The 18,842-nt window shown below is 36.8% G+C and overlaps 4 protein-coding genes and 1 pseudogene across 6 annotated transcripts; 4 read left to right on the forward strand and 1 right to left on the reverse strand.

Moving 5' to 3' along the window:
• The first annotated feature begins 220 nt into the window (after window positions 1-220).
• On the forward strand, window positions 221-2,293 carry LOC18591240 (patatin-like protein 2; annotated as a pseudogene). The gene is made up of 7 exons (XR_016027972.1): window positions 221-340; window positions 620-801; window positions 919-1,105; window positions 1,224-1,385; window positions 1,493-1,795; window positions 1,895-2,061; window positions 2,158-2,293. The product of XR_016027972.1 is annotated as a patatin-like protein 2 (transcript).
• A 2,316-nt stretch (window positions 2,294-4,609) lies between these two features.
• Window positions 4,610-7,134, forward strand: LOC18591241 (patatin-like protein 2). The gene is made up of 7 exons (XM_007017241.3): window positions 4,610-4,887; window positions 4,986-5,173; window positions 5,292-5,478; window positions 5,576-5,737; window positions 5,817-6,119; window positions 6,497-6,669; window positions 6,769-7,134. Exons 1-7 carry the CDS (start codon window positions 4,711-4,713, stop codon window positions 6,890-6,892), a joined length of 1,314 nt encoding a protein of 437 aa, XP_007017303.2. The 5' UTR covers window positions 4,610-4,710; the 3' UTR covers window positions 6,893-7,134.
• Window positions 7,135-9,003: 1,869 nt separating this feature from the next.
• LOC18591242 (patatin-like protein 2) lies at window positions 9,004-11,336 on the forward strand. 2 transcript variants are annotated; one of them, XM_018125373.2, is made up of 7 exons: window positions 9,004-9,393; window positions 9,499-9,686; window positions 9,788-9,977; window positions 10,083-10,244; window positions 10,336-10,638; window positions 10,729-10,904; window positions 11,049-11,336. In XM_018125373.2, exons 1-7 carry the CDS (start codon window positions 9,229-9,231, stop codon window positions 11,128-11,130), a joined length of 1,266 nt encoding a protein of 421 aa, XP_017980862.2. In that variant the 5' UTR covers window positions 9,004-9,228; the 3' UTR covers window positions 11,131-11,336. The 2 variants fall into 2 exon arrangements, with proteins under 2 accessions (XP_017980862.2, XP_007017305.3); XM_007017243.3 differs by having other exon boundaries at window positions 9,007-9,393; window positions 9,791-9,977; window positions 11,049-11,335.
• Window positions 11,337-13,410: 2,074 nt separating this feature from the next.
• LOC18591243 (patatin-like protein 2) lies at window positions 13,411-15,292 on the forward strand. Its single transcript, XM_007017244.3, has 7 exons — window positions 13,411-13,575; window positions 13,680-13,867; window positions 13,958-14,144; window positions 14,251-14,412; window positions 14,504-14,806; window positions 14,902-15,077; window positions 15,211-15,292. Exons 1-7 carry the CDS (start codon window positions 13,411-13,413, stop codon window positions 15,290-15,292), a joined length of 1,263 nt encoding a protein of 420 aa, XP_007017306.3.
• Window positions 15,293-16,243: 951 nt separating this feature from the next.
• On the reverse strand, window positions 16,244-18,499 carry LOC18591244 (patatin-like protein 2). The gene is made up of 7 exons (XM_018125316.2): window positions 18,247-18,499; window positions 17,901-18,082; window positions 17,609-17,798; window positions 17,343-17,504; window positions 16,954-17,253; window positions 16,593-16,765; window positions 16,244-16,495 (listed from the first exon to the last, which is right to left on the reverse strand). Exons 1-7 carry the CDS (start codon window positions 18,376-18,378, stop codon window positions 16,402-16,404), a joined length of 1,233 nt encoding a protein of 410 aa, XP_017980805.1. The 5' UTR covers window positions 18,379-18,499; the 3' UTR covers window positions 16,244-16,401.
• Between the last annotated feature and the right edge of the window lie 343 nt (window positions 18,500-18,842).

The following is an 18,842-nucleotide window of genomic DNA, read 5'->3' on the forward strand; positions in this document are numbered from 1 at the left end:
AAAAGAAGGTCAAATACTTGATTAGATCTGACATGAGTTGCATGATGAATATGTCAAACTTGACGAGACTCTGAGGTCTATAAACAGCAGCTCATGCATTCCTCAAGAGTATCTCAAACACTGAAACATATAGCTGCACTTAGATTACTTTGCTCTCGATCTCTATTGATCTCTCTTGGGTTAAGTGCCTCAAAACAACAAAGTACAAAGACCTCTCTCCCTTATGGAACATCAACTTCCAACCTACGGGGAAAAAATCATCATTCTTAGTATTGATGGAGGTGGAATTAGAGGGATAATCCCAGGAACCGTACTTGCCTTTTTAGAGGCTCAACTTCAGGTAGAATTTATGCTTTAAATCTTCCATATTTGCTTTTCAATAAGATGGACAAACAAGAAAGCAATGATCTTATTGTACTGCATATGCATGCATTTCATGGTGCCATGCATTTTCTCAGTAGGGACATCTAGCTATGTAGAAACTGGATGCCATTTTTTATAGCATTTCATGTTATACAATATATATAAATATCTTGTCATGCAGACCATGCATTCTTTACCCTTTTTCTTAAGGCTCCTTAAATCTTATAGTATAGTTTTATGCTTGGATTTTTTATAGAAACTGGATGGTGAGGAGGCGAGACTTGCTGACTATTTTGATATCATTGCTGGGACTAGCACCGGTGGCCTAGTTACTGCCATGCTTACTGCCCCGAACCAGAAGAATTGTCCTCTTTATGCTGCCAAAGGTATAAAAGATTTTTAGCTAGAACACTGTCCTAAAATTTTCCCCCAAGACAGGTAGCAATCTTGAATTTTCACCTCTGATTAATGCTATACTATATTTATTGGTGAATGCAATTAACAATATTTTCTCACGTAATTGTTAACATAATTCTTTTTTGTTGCTAATGGCAGATCGCCACTTGCACCTGCTGCAAATTTGCTCAAAACTATAACAGGACCAAAATATGACGGTAAATATCTGCATAAGCTCTTGAAAGAAAAGTTGGGAGAAACACGACTGAACCAGGCACTGGCCAACGTTGCGATCCCAACGTTCGACATCAAGCAACTCCAGCCAAGTATCTTCTCCACCTATGAGGTTCGTTAATTTATCAATAGCTTTTATATATACTAACTTTCCTACTGAAATTAATGGAGAGCAAGAAAATCATTTCTCAATGGTTTCTGACCTGTGGCCCGTGTATAACTGTGTGTAGGGAAAGGTTGACCCTTGGAGAAATGCCTTGCTGTCGGATATATGCATTGGAACTTCTGCAGCCACAACTTTCCTTCCCGCCCACCATTTTAAAACCCAAGATTCTAAGGGCGTAGTGAAAGAATTCAATCTTATTGATGGTGGAGTTGCTGCAAACGATCCGGTAATATATTAATTTGTCTCTTACAGGATAAGATTTTGTGTTACTATCCAGTAAATAGTAACCAAAACTGAAATCTAAATTGACATGTTTATTACTAATCCTTCCAGGCTTTGGTTGCTGTAAGCGAAATGACCAAAGAAATCGTTCGCAGAAGCCCTGAATTCTTCCCAATAAAACCAACAGACTATTCTCGGTTCGTGGTTATATCTTTGGGAACTGGTTCAGCAAAATCAGTAGAGAAGTTTGATGCCGATGAAGCAGCCAAATGGGGAGTTTTGGGATGGTTGACAAGTGAAAACTCTACTCCATTAGTTGATATTTTCACCCAAGCAAGCAGCGACATGACTGAGTATCACCTTGCTGCTGTTTTCCAAGCCCTTCAATCTGAAAACTGTTATCTCCGTATCCAGGTATATAGAGTTAGTTGGTCATGTCACGATTTGGTCAAGAATTTACTTGTTTTAGCTCAGAGAAATGATACCAACTGATTGAGAAAAATAAAATTGCAGGATGATACACTAACGGGACCGCTTGCATCTGTGGATATTGCTACGAAACAAAACTTGGAGAATCTTGTAAACGTTGGGGTAGATTTCTTGAAAAAACCAGCTTTAAGGGTGAACTTGGAGACTGGTAAAATGGAGCCTAGTGATCTTGGAACAAATGAAGAGGCTCTCATCAGCTATTTACTAGTATAAATATCTGCTTTCTACATTATATTATAGCACCTAGTATATCTGACGCTGATTTGAACTTGTTTCTGCTTATCTTCATCTAGAATGGCTGAATTGCTTTCCAAGGTGAAGCGGCTTCGTGACATGAGAGCACCGCGCGGAAGCACTGCCACAAAGAAATGAAACAAGTTGTTAAACTGATAATACTACTATTCAATTCCAAATAAATTTCAGGTGTATTGTTAATTTTTTTTTTTGAACATTAAGGTTCATTCATACAGAAAGGGTGTCCATGTACAAACAGATGAGGTTCAAAACTGGAAAGAACGTAGTCTTAACCCTCTGATTACATACTGGTAGGCAAAAATACCAGCACCCAACCTTGCCCTTAAACCATCCACCTAAACATTTACAACAAGCCTTTAGGCGACACATCCCCACCGGCCCAAAATATTAAAACCAAAGGAAGAGTCAGTAAGACAAGGAAACATAACCAGCGTGCCTGTTTCCTTCTCTTGCTGCACCAAGCAAAGAACAAGAACACCAAAATTCAAAACTCCCATATTTACAAAGGCCGACAACCCCTTGTTCTCCACTCATCAAGACGTCCCAAGGCACCGAAGACCACCATTGACAAGGCTGAAAACTATGACCACATTAAAACCTCTGTACACGCAAATCCTGTTCTTGAAGCATAAAAGAGCCATCGACCCCGTGAGGAAGTCAAGCGAAGCAGACAAAAGCAAACCATGGCAATTAAGGGAGAACTTGCAACAGGTCTGTGGCTCTTTCCACCCCGCAAGGCTGTCCGCAAATTCATTCCCAGATCTCGGGGTGTGAATAATCTGTCATCTAGGAATCTTACTCAACAGAGCTTTGATTTTTAACATCAGATTTCTAAGGCGCCATGGAGAGGAAAGTGGTTTTGAGACCCAAGTAACAGCATTTATAGAATCAGTTTCAATGATTAAACCAAACGGATAACACCAATCTGCCGCCATAAAAAGAATTAAAGCCTCTCGAATAGTTAACATTTTCGCAAGATTGGCATCATCCCAACCCCCTATTTTAGAGAAAAGCATTTTCACAATACCTTTCTCATTCCTCAACACACCCCTAATGCCAAGAGAACCGGGGCAGCTCCATCGGTGTTAAATTTTAGCCACCTATTTGGAGGAATCTTTCATTAAACTTGGACTTTAACTTTCTTTTTTTTTGTTGGAATAGCAACAAGGGGCGAAAATCTCACAATCTCAAGAATGTCTAAATTATTTAGACTTTACCCACCACACCATTTTTATTTTGATAATCTCCAACACTTTACAGACATCCCAAGTTAATCCATCAAAAATCATCTCGTTCTTATACAGTCAAATGGATCAAATAAAGGTGAAAAAGGACATCCTCCATACTTTTCTTCTAGGAATGTCGACAGGATAATTATTCCAAGCTAAAAAGAAAGTAGAGCATCTCCTGAAAAACAAGTAATAATGTCCCAATCTGCTAACCACATGCACCACACATCCCAAACAGCTTTGCAGATGAAAAAGAGGTGATTAAGTGTATTGTTAATTAAACTGCTTTCTACCTAATTCTTTGCCTTGTAATGAATTCTTTCGACATATCGTTATTGTCTTTGAATAAAAAAAAGCTGCAACTTACTTAATATATTTGAATTCTTTGCCTTCTTGTCAGTTTAACGACGAAACTATTTTTCAAATGAATTTATGGGCTAGTGGTCCTAAGCCACATCTTCGTCTTTAAAGGCCAATAGGCTTAGCAGACTTTGTGGTTTGGACGTAGAATTGGGTGTCCGCTTGACCCAAGGAGATGAAGAATTAGAATATATTATATAGTACATTACAAGTTAATTTGATGAAGAGTTGGAATTATTACCAAGTCAAGTAAGCAAACGATTGAGTAAAAAATATATATTTGACAGCTCAAATGGACTTCCAGTTTTATAATACTTAATTGGTGGCTTTCTGATGCCTGCTAGTTAGTTTTAGTTAAAGCTAATTTTTGCATCTTATGACAAGTTTGCTCTGTTACCTAAAATCCAAGGTTTAGTACATCCCCTACACTGTCAATGGCCCCAATATCCAATCCGTAGACATCCATCTGTATTGGCTGTTGCTTCGACAGAAGGCTGTCCAATGACCATGAATATTCTACTAGGGTGAAACAGTATAATATACTAAATTCTCAAATCATTACTCATTAGTTAAAGTTCAACCTCGAACAAGTGGATGAACCTAGAGGAATTCTTCTATTGTTACAACTCTTTATCCAAATTGTTCAAACCTACTAGTCTCCTCAAGTTAACCAACCATATTTATTCTCTGTAATGACTTGTGGGACTGCACCAGCTACTGGCCAGGGATTAGAGTGAGAATTTTCAATATCTAACCCCTGGAGATGAATGCATAGAGAACAGCTAGGCAGCACGGATGGAAGTTGAGACAAGTAATTGAATCTGGTTTACAATTAATATCGTCAAAAGTTTCAGACCTGATAAGAGACTGAGAGTAGGAAAGTCTTTATAAATACCCGTGACATGCTTGTCTCAAAGAGTGTAATAAAAACATATCAACCTAAATTACAACTTACTCCTCTCAATCTCTCTGCCTTTGTTTCCTCAATCTCCCTCAATGGAAAGTATTCCAAAACATATTATTCCGAAATACAATTTTTTTGCCGATAGTCCAAGATCACCCCTTCAACCTCCCACATATGGGAATTTGATTACTGTACTTAGCATTGATGGAGGGGGTATCAGAGGGCTGATTCCAGGAACTATACTTGCCTTCTTAGAGTCCCAACTTCAGGTAGAAAAGCATTTATTTCTTGTTTAGTAGCTGGAGTATATGCATGAATTGCCTTCTTCTCATGACTTGATGTGTGTTTTATGTTTGGCTATGTACAGAAGCTGGATGGTGAGCAGGCAAGATTGGCAGATTATTTTGATGTCATTGCTGGGACTAGCACTGGTGGCCTCGTGACTGCCATGCTCACTACCCCAAATCCAGAAGTGGGGAATCGCCCTCTTTTTGCTGCCAAAGATATCATAGATTTCTATCTTGAACACTGTCCTAAAATCTTTCCCCAAGATAGGTAATACTGATGAAAAAAACAACAGAAAAGAAAATTCCTTCTAGATGAATTTCTCAGAGTAGTTGCTGAGATGATTCTGTTTTGTTACATGACAGTTCTCTGTTTTGTTACGTGACAGTTCTCCCTTTGCACCAGCTGCAAACGTGGTCAAGTCTCTAATGGGACCCAAATATGATGGTAAATATCTTCATGATATTGTGAGGGAAAAGCTGGGAGAAACTAGATTGCACCAGACCCTAACAAATGTTGTGATCCCAACTTTTGACATCAAGCAACTCCAGCCAAAAATCTTCTCCAGCTATGAGGTTCATTAATTAGTTTCTTTTCTTCTTTGTCTGTTGTTATCTAAAATGAGGTTTAATTCCTTTTCAATTCTCTGGTCATGAAATTACCATCATATAGGTGAAGAGCAATCCTTCCAAAGATGCTCTGCTCTCTGATATATGCATTGGAACTTCTGCAGCTCCAACTTATCTTCCTGCCCATCATTTTCAATCCCAAGATTCTACCGGTAAACCTATAGAATTCAATCTAATTGACGGTGGAGTTGCTGCTAATAATCCGGTATATATCTATAATCTATGTCATTAACATGATGGGATTTGCGTTATGGTTAAAATCTGAATCATATTATTTCTTTCAGGCTTTAGTTGCTATAAACGAAGTGAGCAAAGAAATCCTTCGAGGGAATCCTGAATTTTTCCCAATAAAGCCAACTGACTATGCTCGGTTCCTGGTTGTATCTTTGGGGACTGGTTCACCAAAATCTGAAGAGAAGTACCATGCTAATCTAGCAGCCAAATGGGGTATTTTGGGATGGTTGACCAGTGAGCACTCTACTCCCTTGGTGGATATTTTCATGCAAGCAAGCAGTGACATGGTCGACTTTCACATTGCCACTCTTTTTCAAGCCCTTCAATCTGAAGATAGTTATCTCCGAATTCAGGTATAAATTTGTTGTTCACATCATGCTTGAAATATTTTCTCTGATAAATCATATGAGCTTAGGTTCACACTTAGAAACATCTATGTATATGTATACTTCTTGTTGGGGTTTTCAATAGAAATATCGTATTCAATGACAAGATCAACATGAGAAAAAGTTATGTGATTCGATATCTATTGCTTACATGAGACAGAAAAATTTACTGTAAATGTTTCAAAACGTACAAAATATCTATACATAGACACTAAACTTGATTAGAAACAAACTTAGTTTTCATGTTCCCCCTCCCCCAATTGTAAAAAAAAAAAAAAAACCGTAGTTTTCATGTTCATTAATGTTTAAATTCATGAAATAATCTCTATTCCGTGTATATATAGGATGATACACTCTCCCAGCAGATGTCATCTGTGGATGTTGCTACGAAGGAAAACTTGGAGAATCTTGTAAAAGCTGGGGAGGAATTGCTAAAAAAACCTGTTTCCAGAGTGAATTTGGAGGATGGCAAATCTGAGCCAGCAGGTACAGCAACAAATGAAAAGGCTCTCATCAGGTATAGAACTATCTGACTGTCTATGTTGTATGTTATATAGCACATAATCACATATATTTATGTTGTTAATTGGCTTGTTTCTGCTTCTCTAATCTACAGATTAGCAGAAGCTCTTTCCAGGGAGAAGCGGCTTCGTGACATGAGATCGCCGAGTGGAAACCTTGCTACAAATCAGAAAAAAGAGGAATGTGCTCAGAATAATTCTACTTCTAAACTTAATTAGTTAAAATCCGATGGCCTTCGATGCAAATTTTGCTTCCTTGTTGTTTCTTTGATTTTTCCCTTTGCTCCCTTCAATGGGCTTGGGAGTGATAAGTCAGTATATTTATATATGCTGCTAGCCTACTGCTATTCATTAATGAAATTTGTTAGCTTAATTGCTTCTTCATTGGAGTAGCTTAGGCTTTGGTGTATTGTTAATAACTTTGCAAAAGTAAAGTAAGATCCTTTTACCTTCCATGTTAACTGTTAAGCATCAGAATCCTCTCTCCCTCCTTCCAACTAAACAAAAGAACAGAGGTACATAGAGGACAGACCACACGAAACTAACAAGGTAATGGTCCAAGAACCTTGAGTGTAAGCCTATTCACCAACCTATAGTTATGTAGAATTGTTAGTAACAATCGCGATCAAAGTTGACCAGTAGACATTAATCTATATCATACCCGTCTCAATCAAGTAAACTATACAGTCAAATGAAGAGTAGAGTAGCATCATTACTTGCCAGCTATGTTCTCCTTCCACTCTTGACATTATCTGCTATTTGGGGTAAACCATCAATATGATGACTAAGTAGAACTTGGGTCTTCCTCTTTCGATTAATGTAATTAATGAGTTCGTTCATATTTTCTTGCCTAAAAGACAATTACATAGTGTTTGCTATGCTTGAGATAGAACAGTAGATGACAGTATCCTTCAGGACCATCATCAGAAGTAGCTGGCCGGATAATTAATATGGGACCATTCCTAATTTATCACAACACAAGATAAATAAAAGTGCAGTACAATGTTTGGTGGAAAGAGTAAAGACCTGAAGGTGTCGTGGTTGTTAGGTAAATTGATGATAATCAAAGGAACAAGTCAACCGGAGGGAAATATGAAAAATTACAGTTTGGAAGCTGTTGCCTCTCCTGCATAGTCTCACCTTACTGTTACTCACGAGCGTGTCAGCAGAACATCCTACGTATCAGAAAGGGTGCGGGTTAAGAAGAGAAAGAGGTGTTCATACTTCATATCCAGACTTCGCTGGTTCCTGAGCCTAGTCGGGCTAGGCCTTTGAGAACCCATTTGAACCCAGTTCACACAGGGTCAAGGTTTAGAAATGTTGGCCTTGAAAATCCATAAACAAGCCCAACAAAAAATGGGCAAAAATATACATATGGGATCTGGACTTGTTGCCTGACCCATGGACCGGTTTAACAAGGATGCCTACACATATGGGAAAAACCCACTGACCCATAAAGAGGTGTCCCGACCAAGTAAACGCAAGCTCAGTCACAAAGATCACGAAACACGGTTGGAACATTCCAGGAAAAACAGAACCTTTATCGAGAATTCTTGGACCCTTGTTGAACAGGGCGTAGGGTTGGTGATGATCATTACAAGATGTCAGAAAAGTTTTGTGGAGAATTCTTGGACCATTTGCCTTGTTATCAGCCATTCGTTTTCCATTAAAAAAAACCTACAACCACTTTGTTATGTTTCTCCGAAGTCTACACACGCTTCATTTACTTCACCGAAAATATAAGAATGTTTAACTGACAAAAGAAATCTTCAGCTTCACAAAATTCACAGTGCAAGTGCTTTGAAATTTTGCGTTTCGACGATCGTTTGTCATGGAAATTTTGTCAACTGATGATTGCTACAACAGTGACAGTCATTGGCCAGGAACATGCAGAGTCAGAGCCTTTGAAAAGTATAGTCAACATTGATGACTTTCTTATTTATTTAATATGTTTGTAGGTCCTGCTATAACTCACTAGGTCTTCAACTCCAAAGTTTTATAATCATGGTTAGTGTACCGCTTAGATGGAGACAAACCTTACACAGCTGTCGCTTCAACGTCTCTCGTGTTTGAAGATTCAAATGGAAAAGTAATCAAACTTGGGCAAAAAAAAAGATTTTGAAAAGTAATTTTCGGATTTTTCGTTGTTGGATTTAATCTTTCAAAGCTAATTCATCCGAATTATTCAAACCTACAAGTCTTGTTCATGTTCGAATTGTCAATTTTTTACTTGAACACGAGTGCACAGCCAAGCTAGCTATATGCAATAGGAACCGTATACGGCAGAGTTCCATCCAAGAAACTGCAAGTCGAGTTAGGTAGTTAGATTTTCTTTGCATGAAGTCATCTTCATCATGAAGATTGGAGGCTGTGTTGAACGTTTCCACGCTGATGAGAATCAGATGTCTATAAATAATCGCCTGCATGCGTTCCTGAAGAGTATCAAACATAACAAAGCTTAGACATCTTACTTTTGTTGTTCTCGATCTCGATCGATTCTCTCTTGCTTATTATTAGTTAAGGCCCTCAAACCTACAAACATATCTCTCATCATAATGGGGAGTATCCCACAAGCCAATGTTCTTGCTACGGAAAGTCCAAAATCATTCCTACAAGCCCCTATCTATGGGGACTTAATCACTGTTCTTAGTATTGATGGTGGTGGAATTAGGGGGATTATCCCCGGAACTATTCTTGCCTTTTTAGAGGCTGAGCTTCAGGTAGTTAGAAAAATGTTTTTGATTCATTGAAGTATAGTGCGTACATATATGCTGATGACATTTTTCTTCTTGTATGTTAATAATCATGTTTATGGCTATTTGCAGAAGCTGGATGGTGAGGAGGTGAGACTGGCAGATTACTTTGATGTCATTAGTGGGACTAGCACTGGTGGGATCGTGACTGCCATGCTAACCACCCCAAATCAGAATGAGGGCAATCGTCCTCTTTTTGCTGCCAAAGATATCAATAAATTCTACCTTGAACACTGCCCTAAAATCTTCCCCCAAGATTGGTAATTATCTCAAGCTTGTGGATGAAAATAAAGAAAAAGAAAAGCCTTTGCCATGCCAAAAATTATTTGTCATGCTGACATAATTTTGTTTGTTGACATAGCAGTTCACCATTTGCACCTGCTGCAAATTTGGTTAAATCCTTTACCGGACCAAAGTATGATGGTAGATATCTGCAAAATATTGTGAGAGAAAAGTTGGGAGGAACCCGATTGCACCAGACGTTGACAAATGTTGTGATCCCAACGTTTGACATCAAACAACTCCAGCCAAAAGTCTTCTCCTCCTTGGAGGTTCATTACTCATCAATACCCTCTTACAGATTTCTTAATTTCCTTTGCAATTTTATGTGATCTATATGATTATTTACATGGTTAATTTGCATTATTATTATGTAGGTAAAGAACAACCCCAGCATAAATGCTTTGCTCTCCGATGTATGCATTGGAACTTCTGCAGCGCCAACTTATCTTCCTGCCCATCAGTTCGAAACTAAAGATTCCACAGGCAACGTTAAGGAATTCCATCTTATCGATGGTGGAGTTGCTGCTAACAATCCGGTATATATACATATATATCTAATGTTTTCGACGTAATGGAATTCGTATTATGTGTTACAAGTTTCACAAATATCTTAATCAATTCTTGCAGACTTTGGTAGCTATGAACGAAGTGACGAAAGAAATCACTCGCAAGAACTCTGATTTCTTTCCCATAGAGGCAAACGACTTCTCTCATTTCCTGGTTTTGTCCTTGGGCACTGGTTCCCAAAAATGTGAAGAGAAGTACCCTGCTCATATGGCAGCAAAATGGGGTCTCCTGGGATGGTTGACCAGTGAACACTCCACTCCATTGATGGATGTGTTCATGCAAGCTAGCAGTGATATGGTCGACTTTCACATTGCTACCGTTTTCCAAGCACTTCAATCTGAAGACAGATATCTCCGAATTCAGGTATATATATAGGTTCATTTTTCGAATTGTAACTAAGAGACAATCAGAGAAATTATACTTAACCTATAGCAAAACAAAAAATAATTGCAGGATGATACACTATGCGGGACAATCTCATCTGTGGACATTGCTACAAAAGAAAACTTGGAGAACCTTGTACAAGTTGGGGAAGAATTGCTGAAAAAACCAGTTTCTAGGGTGAATTTGGACAATGGTAAATTTGAACCTATAAAAAATCAAGATACAAATGAAGACGCTCTCATCAGGTATAATCAGGAACTATTCTAGTTTCAGAGTTTTATTAATTCGACTGTCTATTATATCTAATTATTAACATATTATATATTCTACTTTCAAATTAAAATATTGGTGCTAATTTCGGATTATATGTCTTAACTTTTAATCTGCAGACTAGCTAAAGTGCTATCTCAGGAGAAGCGACTTCGTGACATGAAATCACCAGCTGGAAACCTTGCCGCAAAGAAGAACTGATCAGTTGGAAGTGTGCTATACTCCCTGTGGTGTGGTGCCTTTGTGTTTTCCTTTCACTGAGTTTTTACGTGGAGCAAGAAATTCTTAAGTCTTAAGACGTATTTAATCTTCTATTTTTTCAAGTATCTTACAAGTAGTTTTGTTTTCGTATAGTTGAAATTTTCAATTCTTTGTTAATGCTAGGTTTAATTCCTAGCTTATAAATTTTGTATTCTTTTTAAAATATCAATAAAATCTTAAAAAAAATTAATATACTACTAAGAATTTGAGTGAATTTCTGATCTTATCCCTGATTATTTGCCTTGTAATGAATTTCTTTTAATTATTTTATTTTCAACCTTCTTTTAATGTATATTTATAAGGTTAAACCATATGTATCATTAATGCCGTCGAGAAAACATTAATCCCAAATAGGAATTGCTCATAATCAAATAACCTATTTAATATCAATTGATCACATCCTCTCAATTATTGTTATTTCGGTATAGTATATATGTTTGCATTGTTTTTTTTACTCGAATAAAGTCTATTGTATTAAACCTTTAAACTATTTCAAATAAATTAAAACATTCATCACAATTTCTCCTCATTTCTCTCCATTTGTGCTTCGCATTTCTCTCTCACCGTCATAGTCTCTCAAATTTTATTGATTTTTCTGTTCGACATTCGTCTGCTATGCTTTCGATTTCTCTTTCTCACGTTTTTAGATTTCTCTTTCTTACGTTTTCAAGACACCAAACAATGATTTTAACGTGCTTGGATGGGTGACTATTTGAAAAATTCAATTTTTAGGTATTTTGGATAAAACTAAAACGGTAGAAATAATCACAAATGTATAAAATAGCTTTTAATTGAATCAATTCGGGACCCAGATATCAATAAACTCAAAATTTTGAAATTTATAAATCTAAATTTTCAAAGAATTTTTTTTATTTTAAGTCAAAGTAGGTGTTTTAGATAAAAAAATATTTGTATTTTGATTTATGAAAACATATTAGAAACACTTTAATTTGTACCAAATTGTAAAAAAAAAAAAACAAAAAAGTTGAGAGGATTTGAAGTTTCACAAGTTTTTGTACAAGACGTGTAACACGCTAACCATGGCTTGTCACAGGCTTTTGTACATGGCGTGTCACACGCTAACAATGACTTGTCACAGGTTTTTATACATGACGTGTAACACGTTAACCATGGCTTGTCACAGGTTTTTGTATATGGTGTGTCACACGCTAACCATGGCTTATCACAGGCTTTTGTACATGACGTATAACACGTTAACCATGGCTTGTCACGGGCTTTTGTACATGGTGTGTCACACGCTAACCATGGCTTGTCACAAGTTTTTGTACATGACGTGTCACATGTTTTTGTACATGACGTGTAACACGCTAACTATGACTTGTCACAAGTTTTTGTACATGACGTGTCACATGCTAACTATGGCTTGTCACAGGTTTTTGTATATGACGTGTCACATGTTTTGTATATAGCGTGTCACACGCTAACCATGACTTGTTATAGGTTTTTGTACATGGCGTGTCACAGATTTTTGTACATGACGTGTAACACGCTAACCATGACTTGTCACAGATTTTTATACATGGCGTGTAATATCATAGCGTGTAACTTCATTAAGGATAATTTTATCCAACTTGGCTAAAAATAATTAAAACTATAAAGAGTGCTATTTTTAAAAATATCTTATCTTTAAGGACTATTTTTTAAAATACCCCTTAATTAAATGACCGTAAAAAAAAATTTCATTGTTAAATCATTAAATTGATACAAAAAATTCACCTGAAAGTACAACATGTCCCTTAAAGAATAATTACAAGGGCAACAAGTAAGGATATACAGGTAAAGCTTACACATTGTAGACATCATATTTATCCGAATTTATCTTATTATTAATTTTGATCCAATTCCGTAAGGAAAGAATTACAAAAATTGGAAAAAAATTAAAAAAAAAGGAAACTATGGCAAATTCCTAAAGTATCTCATCACCTAATTTTTCTCCATAATCAAGAAACCAATAAAATCATATTAAATGAAATCAAATAATTAAAACTAAAAATTTATAAATAAAAAAGGGGTAAATGCCTATAAATTTCTAAACACTTATCCTTAATAGATATCAATACGTAGGAAAAGAGAGAATAAACTCTTGACAGGCACAAGAGAAAACACAAAAGCTCCAAACTTTGGTTGTTCTCGATCGATTCTCTCCTCCTTATTATTAGTTAAGGTCCTCAAACCTGCAAACATCTCTCTCTTATCATAATGGGGACTATCCCACAAGCCAATGTTTTTCCTATGACAAGTCCAAAATCATTCCTACAAGCTCCCACCTATGGGAACTTAATCACTGTTCTTAGTATTGATGGTGGTGGAATTAGGGGGATTATTCCCGGAACTATTCTTGCCTTTTTAGAGTCTCAGCTTCAGGTAGCTAGAAAAATGTTTTTAATTCATTGACGTATAGTGCATACATATATACTGCTGACAGTTTTCTCTTGTATGTTAATAATCATGTTTATGGCTATTTGCAGAAGCTGGATGATGAGGAGGCGAGACTGGCAGATTACTTTGATGTCATTAGTGGGACTAGTACCGGTGGCCTCGTGACTGCCATGCTAACCACCCCAAATCCGAATGAGGGCAATCGCCCTCTTTTTGCTGCTAAAGATATCAATGAGTTCTACCTTGAACACTGCCCTAAGATCTTTCCCCAAGATTGGTAATCATCTCAAGCTTGCGGATGAAAATAAAGAAAAAGAAAAATCTTTGTCATGTAGTTGCTGACATAATTTTGTTTGTTGCATTACAGTTCACCATTTGCACCTGCTGAAAATTTGGTTAAATCCCTTATTGGACCAAAATATGATGGCAGATATCTGCACAATATTGTGAGAGAAAAGTTGGGAGAAACCCGATTGCACCAGACGTTGACAAATGTTGTGATCCCAACATTTGACATCAAACAACTCCAGCCAAAAATCTTCTCCTCCTATGAGGTTCGTTACCCATCAATACCCTCTTACGACTTCTTAATTTCCTTTGCAATTTTATGTGATCTATGATTATATATTTACATGGTTATTTTGCATTATCATTGTGTAGGTAAAGTACAACCCCTGCAAAAATGCTTTGCTCTCTGATATATGCATCGGAACTTCTGCAGCGCCAACTTATCTTCCTGCCCATCACTTTGAAACTAAAAATTCCAACGGCGAAGTTAAAGAATTCCATCTTATTGATGGTGGAGTTGCTGCTAACAATCCGGTATATATATCTAATGTTTTCGACCTAATGTAATTCCTGTTACAAGTTTCACAAAAATCTTAATCATAGTGTTCTTAATCAACTCTTGCAGACTTTGGTAGCTATGAACGAAGTGACCAAAGAAATCACTCGCAAGAATTCTGATTCCTTTCCTACAAAGGCAAACGACTTTGCTCGTTTCCTGGTTTTGTCCTTGGGCACTGGTTCCCAAAAATGTGAAGAGAAATACCCTGCTCCTATGGCCGCAAAATGGGGTCTCTTGGAATGGCTGACCTTTCAACACTCCACTCCATTGATGGATGTGTTCATGCAAGCTAGCAGTGACATGGTCGACTTTCACATTGCTACTGTTTTCCAAGCACTTCAATCTGAAGACAAATATCTTCGAATTCAGGTACATATATAGATTCGTTTTTTGAATTGTAACTAAGAGACAATCAGAGAAATTATACTTAACCTATAGCAAAACAAAAAAAAAAAAATTTGCAGGATGATACACTACGCGGGACAGTCTCATCTGTGGATATTGCTACAAAAGAAAACTTGGAGAACCTTGTAAAAGTTGGGGAAGAATTGCTGAAAAAACCAGTTTCTAGAGTGAATTTGGACAATGGTAAATTTGAACCTATTAATAATGAAGATACAAACGAAAACGCTCTCATCAGGTATAATCAGGAACTATATTCTGGTTTCAGAATTTTAATTGACTGTCTATTATATGTAATTATTAACACCTTATATTATATATTCTACTATCATATTAATATGGTGCTAATTTTAATTTTGGATTATCTGCAGATTAGCTAAAGTGCTATCTCAGGAGAAGCGGCTTCGTGACTCGAGATCACCAACTGGAAACCTTACCGCAAAGAAGAACTGATCAGCTGGAAGTTGTTGGAACTGTGTTATACTCCCTCCAGATTATATGTCTTAATCTTTTATTTTTTTTTTCAAGTGTGTTATAAGTAATTTTATTTACGTATAGTTGAATATTAATAAAATCTCTAAAAAAAAAATACTATTAGGAATTTGAATAAATTTTTTATCTTATCCCTGATTATTTGCCTTTAAAATGAATTTTTTTTAGTTATTTTATTTTCAAAATTTTTTTAATACATATTTATTGAGCTAAACCGTATGTATGATTTACACATATGAGAAAACATTAATCCCAAATAAGAATTGCCCGTAATCAAATACCCTATCCAATATCTATTTGTCATATATCTCGATTATTGTTATTCCGATATAGTATATATGATTGCATTCTTAAATCTAAAAAAAAAAAAGATATAAGTAACTTGTCTTTCCATGTTTAGGAAGCAGCCATGCAAAATTTAATGGTATCGGAACCTTGACTCAAAACTTGTCAAAGGGCTTTATAAGTGGAATCATTGGTAGCTGTCCCAATCTAAGTTGACGAGTAGAGATTACCATACATATGGGCAAGGCGAAATCAAATGGACAAATGACGAAGACTGCCAAAGGTTTGCTACATTCGCTGTCGATGGCATTTATTTCTGCTGGACCATACACGGCATTTACAGTCAAACATGGCTAAAAATGTTTTACTGCTATTGTCATGAATTAACGATCATATAGACATTGCGAAATGCATTGTATTATGACTTTATATATTTCGGTCAATAACGGAAAAATTATAATATATAACATATATAATCATTTAAATTGATCGTTCATTACTGTATTTAAAAAATTTATATTTTTAAATTACTGTTTACGAGATTATTATTTTTTGATTGAATAACAATTCATTTGATTACATACGAAAGAAAAATTAATTGGATTCGGAATAGATGAGTAAATTAAATTGACTTTATAAAAGAATTTTTTATTGAAGAAACACTTACAATCCATTATTATCAAATGGGATATCCCATTGGGGATTTATTCAAGCTAAAAAACAAATAAAGAATCACAGAGTTGAATTATTTGCGCTCCAAGAGCTTACAATATTAGCAAAAACCACTAATTCTTAGCCCCATTTTGATGCACTCCATCCTTTCCCTGGGGTGACCTAGAATGGCGACGTTGCCTCTCTTGGGAAAGCAGTGTCGCAAACCTATGAATACAAGATAAAAAAAAAAATTCTCCAAATAAATACAAATAGTTGAGTATTAATGTACGTAAATTAGGCAACAAAGAGGATTCTGTTGTACCTTTTAAGAGCTTCTTCATTAGTCTCTTCAGAGAAAGGCTCGAAGATGCCGGTTTCCAAGTTAACTCTGGAAACTTGCTTCTTTAGCAGTGCTTGACCTACTTTCACGAGTTCATTCAAATTCTCCTTCGTGGCTACGTCAACGGAAGATACAACCCCACTTAATGTGTCATCCTGCTTACAATTCAACCATGTTAGTGACAGCAGCAAAGAAAAAATGTTTTCCTATCTTCATCAATTCTCAACACAAGGACTGAAACGGGTGAAGAAAATTCAAAGAAATTAATATGGCTATATATCTTGTCGAGAAGCAACAGTTTTCGTCCACTGGAAAGCGTAGCTTGACTTAAAAATGCGTATACCTGAATACGGAGGTATTTATCAGAGTGGAGGGCTTCGAATACGACAGAAAGGTGGAGGTCGACCATGTCTCCACTTGCCTGGGTGAATACATCAACTAACGGGGTGGAACCACCGCTGGTTAACCAACCTAACAGACCCCATTTGGCTGCCTCTTGTGCACTGAATTTCTCTTCGGCTTTTCGAGAACCAGTCCCCAAGGAGATAACCAGAAATCTTCCATAGTCCATGGGCTTGATTGGAAAGAAATCAGCGTTTCCCTTAATGATTTCCTTGGACACTTCGCCCATAGCGACTAAAGTCTGGAAGGTCCAAAATATAAATGTAAGTAGACATGTTGGTAGCCAAAACAAATTATTATTAATTCAGTATATATCTTTGAGATGTATACCGGGTTATTTGCAGCCACACCACCATCTATGAGATTATATTCTCTCACGTTCCCTTTCTGGTCTTCGGTTTTGAAGTAATGGGCGGGGAGATATGTTGGTGCAGCTGAGGTTCCAATGCATATGTCTGAGAGCAAGGCATCTAAAGTAGGTTTTGTCTTCACCTGGTTGAAACACAACATCATAATAAGAACTAATTCATATTAATCTAATTAACATGATATGCTAAGGTTCATGATGAAAGGTAAGTTTTGAAGAGAATAACAACCTGATAGCTAGAAAAGATGGTTGGCTGGAGATGATGAATGTCAAATGTTGGGATAACAACATTTGTTAATGTCTGATGCAATCTCGTGTCTCCTAGTTTTTCTTTAACAAGACTATGCAGAAACTTCCCATCATATTTTGGTCCAGATAGAGCTTTGATAACCTTTGATGTTTGAGCAAATAATGGACATCTGGTAATCCAAAAAAAAAAAAAAAAAAAAGGTCAGCAATAACCGTAAAAGAATTTAAACAATGAGGTATTGATCATTGTATATAGAAACTAAGAGGTATACCCTGGTTGGGGGAAGATTTTAGGACAGTAATTTAGGTAAAAGTCCTTTATATCTTTGGCAGCAAATAGAGGTCGATTCTTTTCATTTGGACAAGTTAGCATGCCTGTCACCAGGCCGCCTGTGCTAGTCCCAGCAATCACATCAAAGTAGTCTGCGAGTCTTGCATCCTCACCATCCAGTTTCTGTGCAATAGCCAAAACTTATCTACTGTTAGCAGACGAAGGATTATAAGCAAAAGGGCAACGTAATTAGAGTTCTGTTTAAATTTGCTTTGCATATATATGCATGCACATATGGCACCATTTTTTCATATATGTGCCTGTCTGTGTATGTAGACCCAATGTACCTGAAGTTCGGATTCTAGGACAGCAAGGATGGTTCCAGGGATAATCCCTCTTATTCCACCCCCGTCAATGCTGAGAATGGTGATCAAGTCTCCATAAGTTGGAGGTTGCAGACGATCCTTTGCTCCTTCCATATATAGTGGTGTTAAGCTAAGTGGAATTTGTGTATACTACTATAACTTTTTAAGAGCCTTGAAGGGAAACTTGAACTTTTGAAAAGCCTCGGAGGTCGAGTTCTATGACTTATGTCCTGATCCACCAAGCAGGCTTGGATATTTATAGACACATCCATCTCCTCCCTGATACAGGTTGTGACAATGTTACATGGGGAAGAATTGCACCAAATTTGACCAAAGGTATAATTTGCTCTTGTCCAAGCAATTAAAGAAAGCGTTGGAAAATTTAACAGGGTCATAACGTGTGGCATGTTGCTTTCAAAAGGTCATTGTGGAGACTTGTTGGTTAGACTGAAGCTCCCAGAGAATCGTAGGTATGACAAGAATTAGGTGATTCGTTGAAGATTTATAATTAAAGCAAAGCTGATGGAACCAAGCACTTAGGTCCTAGTAAATTCCCACCTTATGGCTACATTTCTTGT

The sequence above is a fragment of the Theobroma cacao genome, chromosome 8, assembly GCF_053813885.1.
Source record: "Theobroma cacao isolate CCN51 chromosome 8, ASM5381388v1, whole genome shotgun sequence".
Classification (NCBI taxonomy): domain Eukaryota; kingdom Viridiplantae; phylum Streptophyta; class Magnoliopsida; order Malvales; family Malvaceae; genus Theobroma; species Theobroma cacao.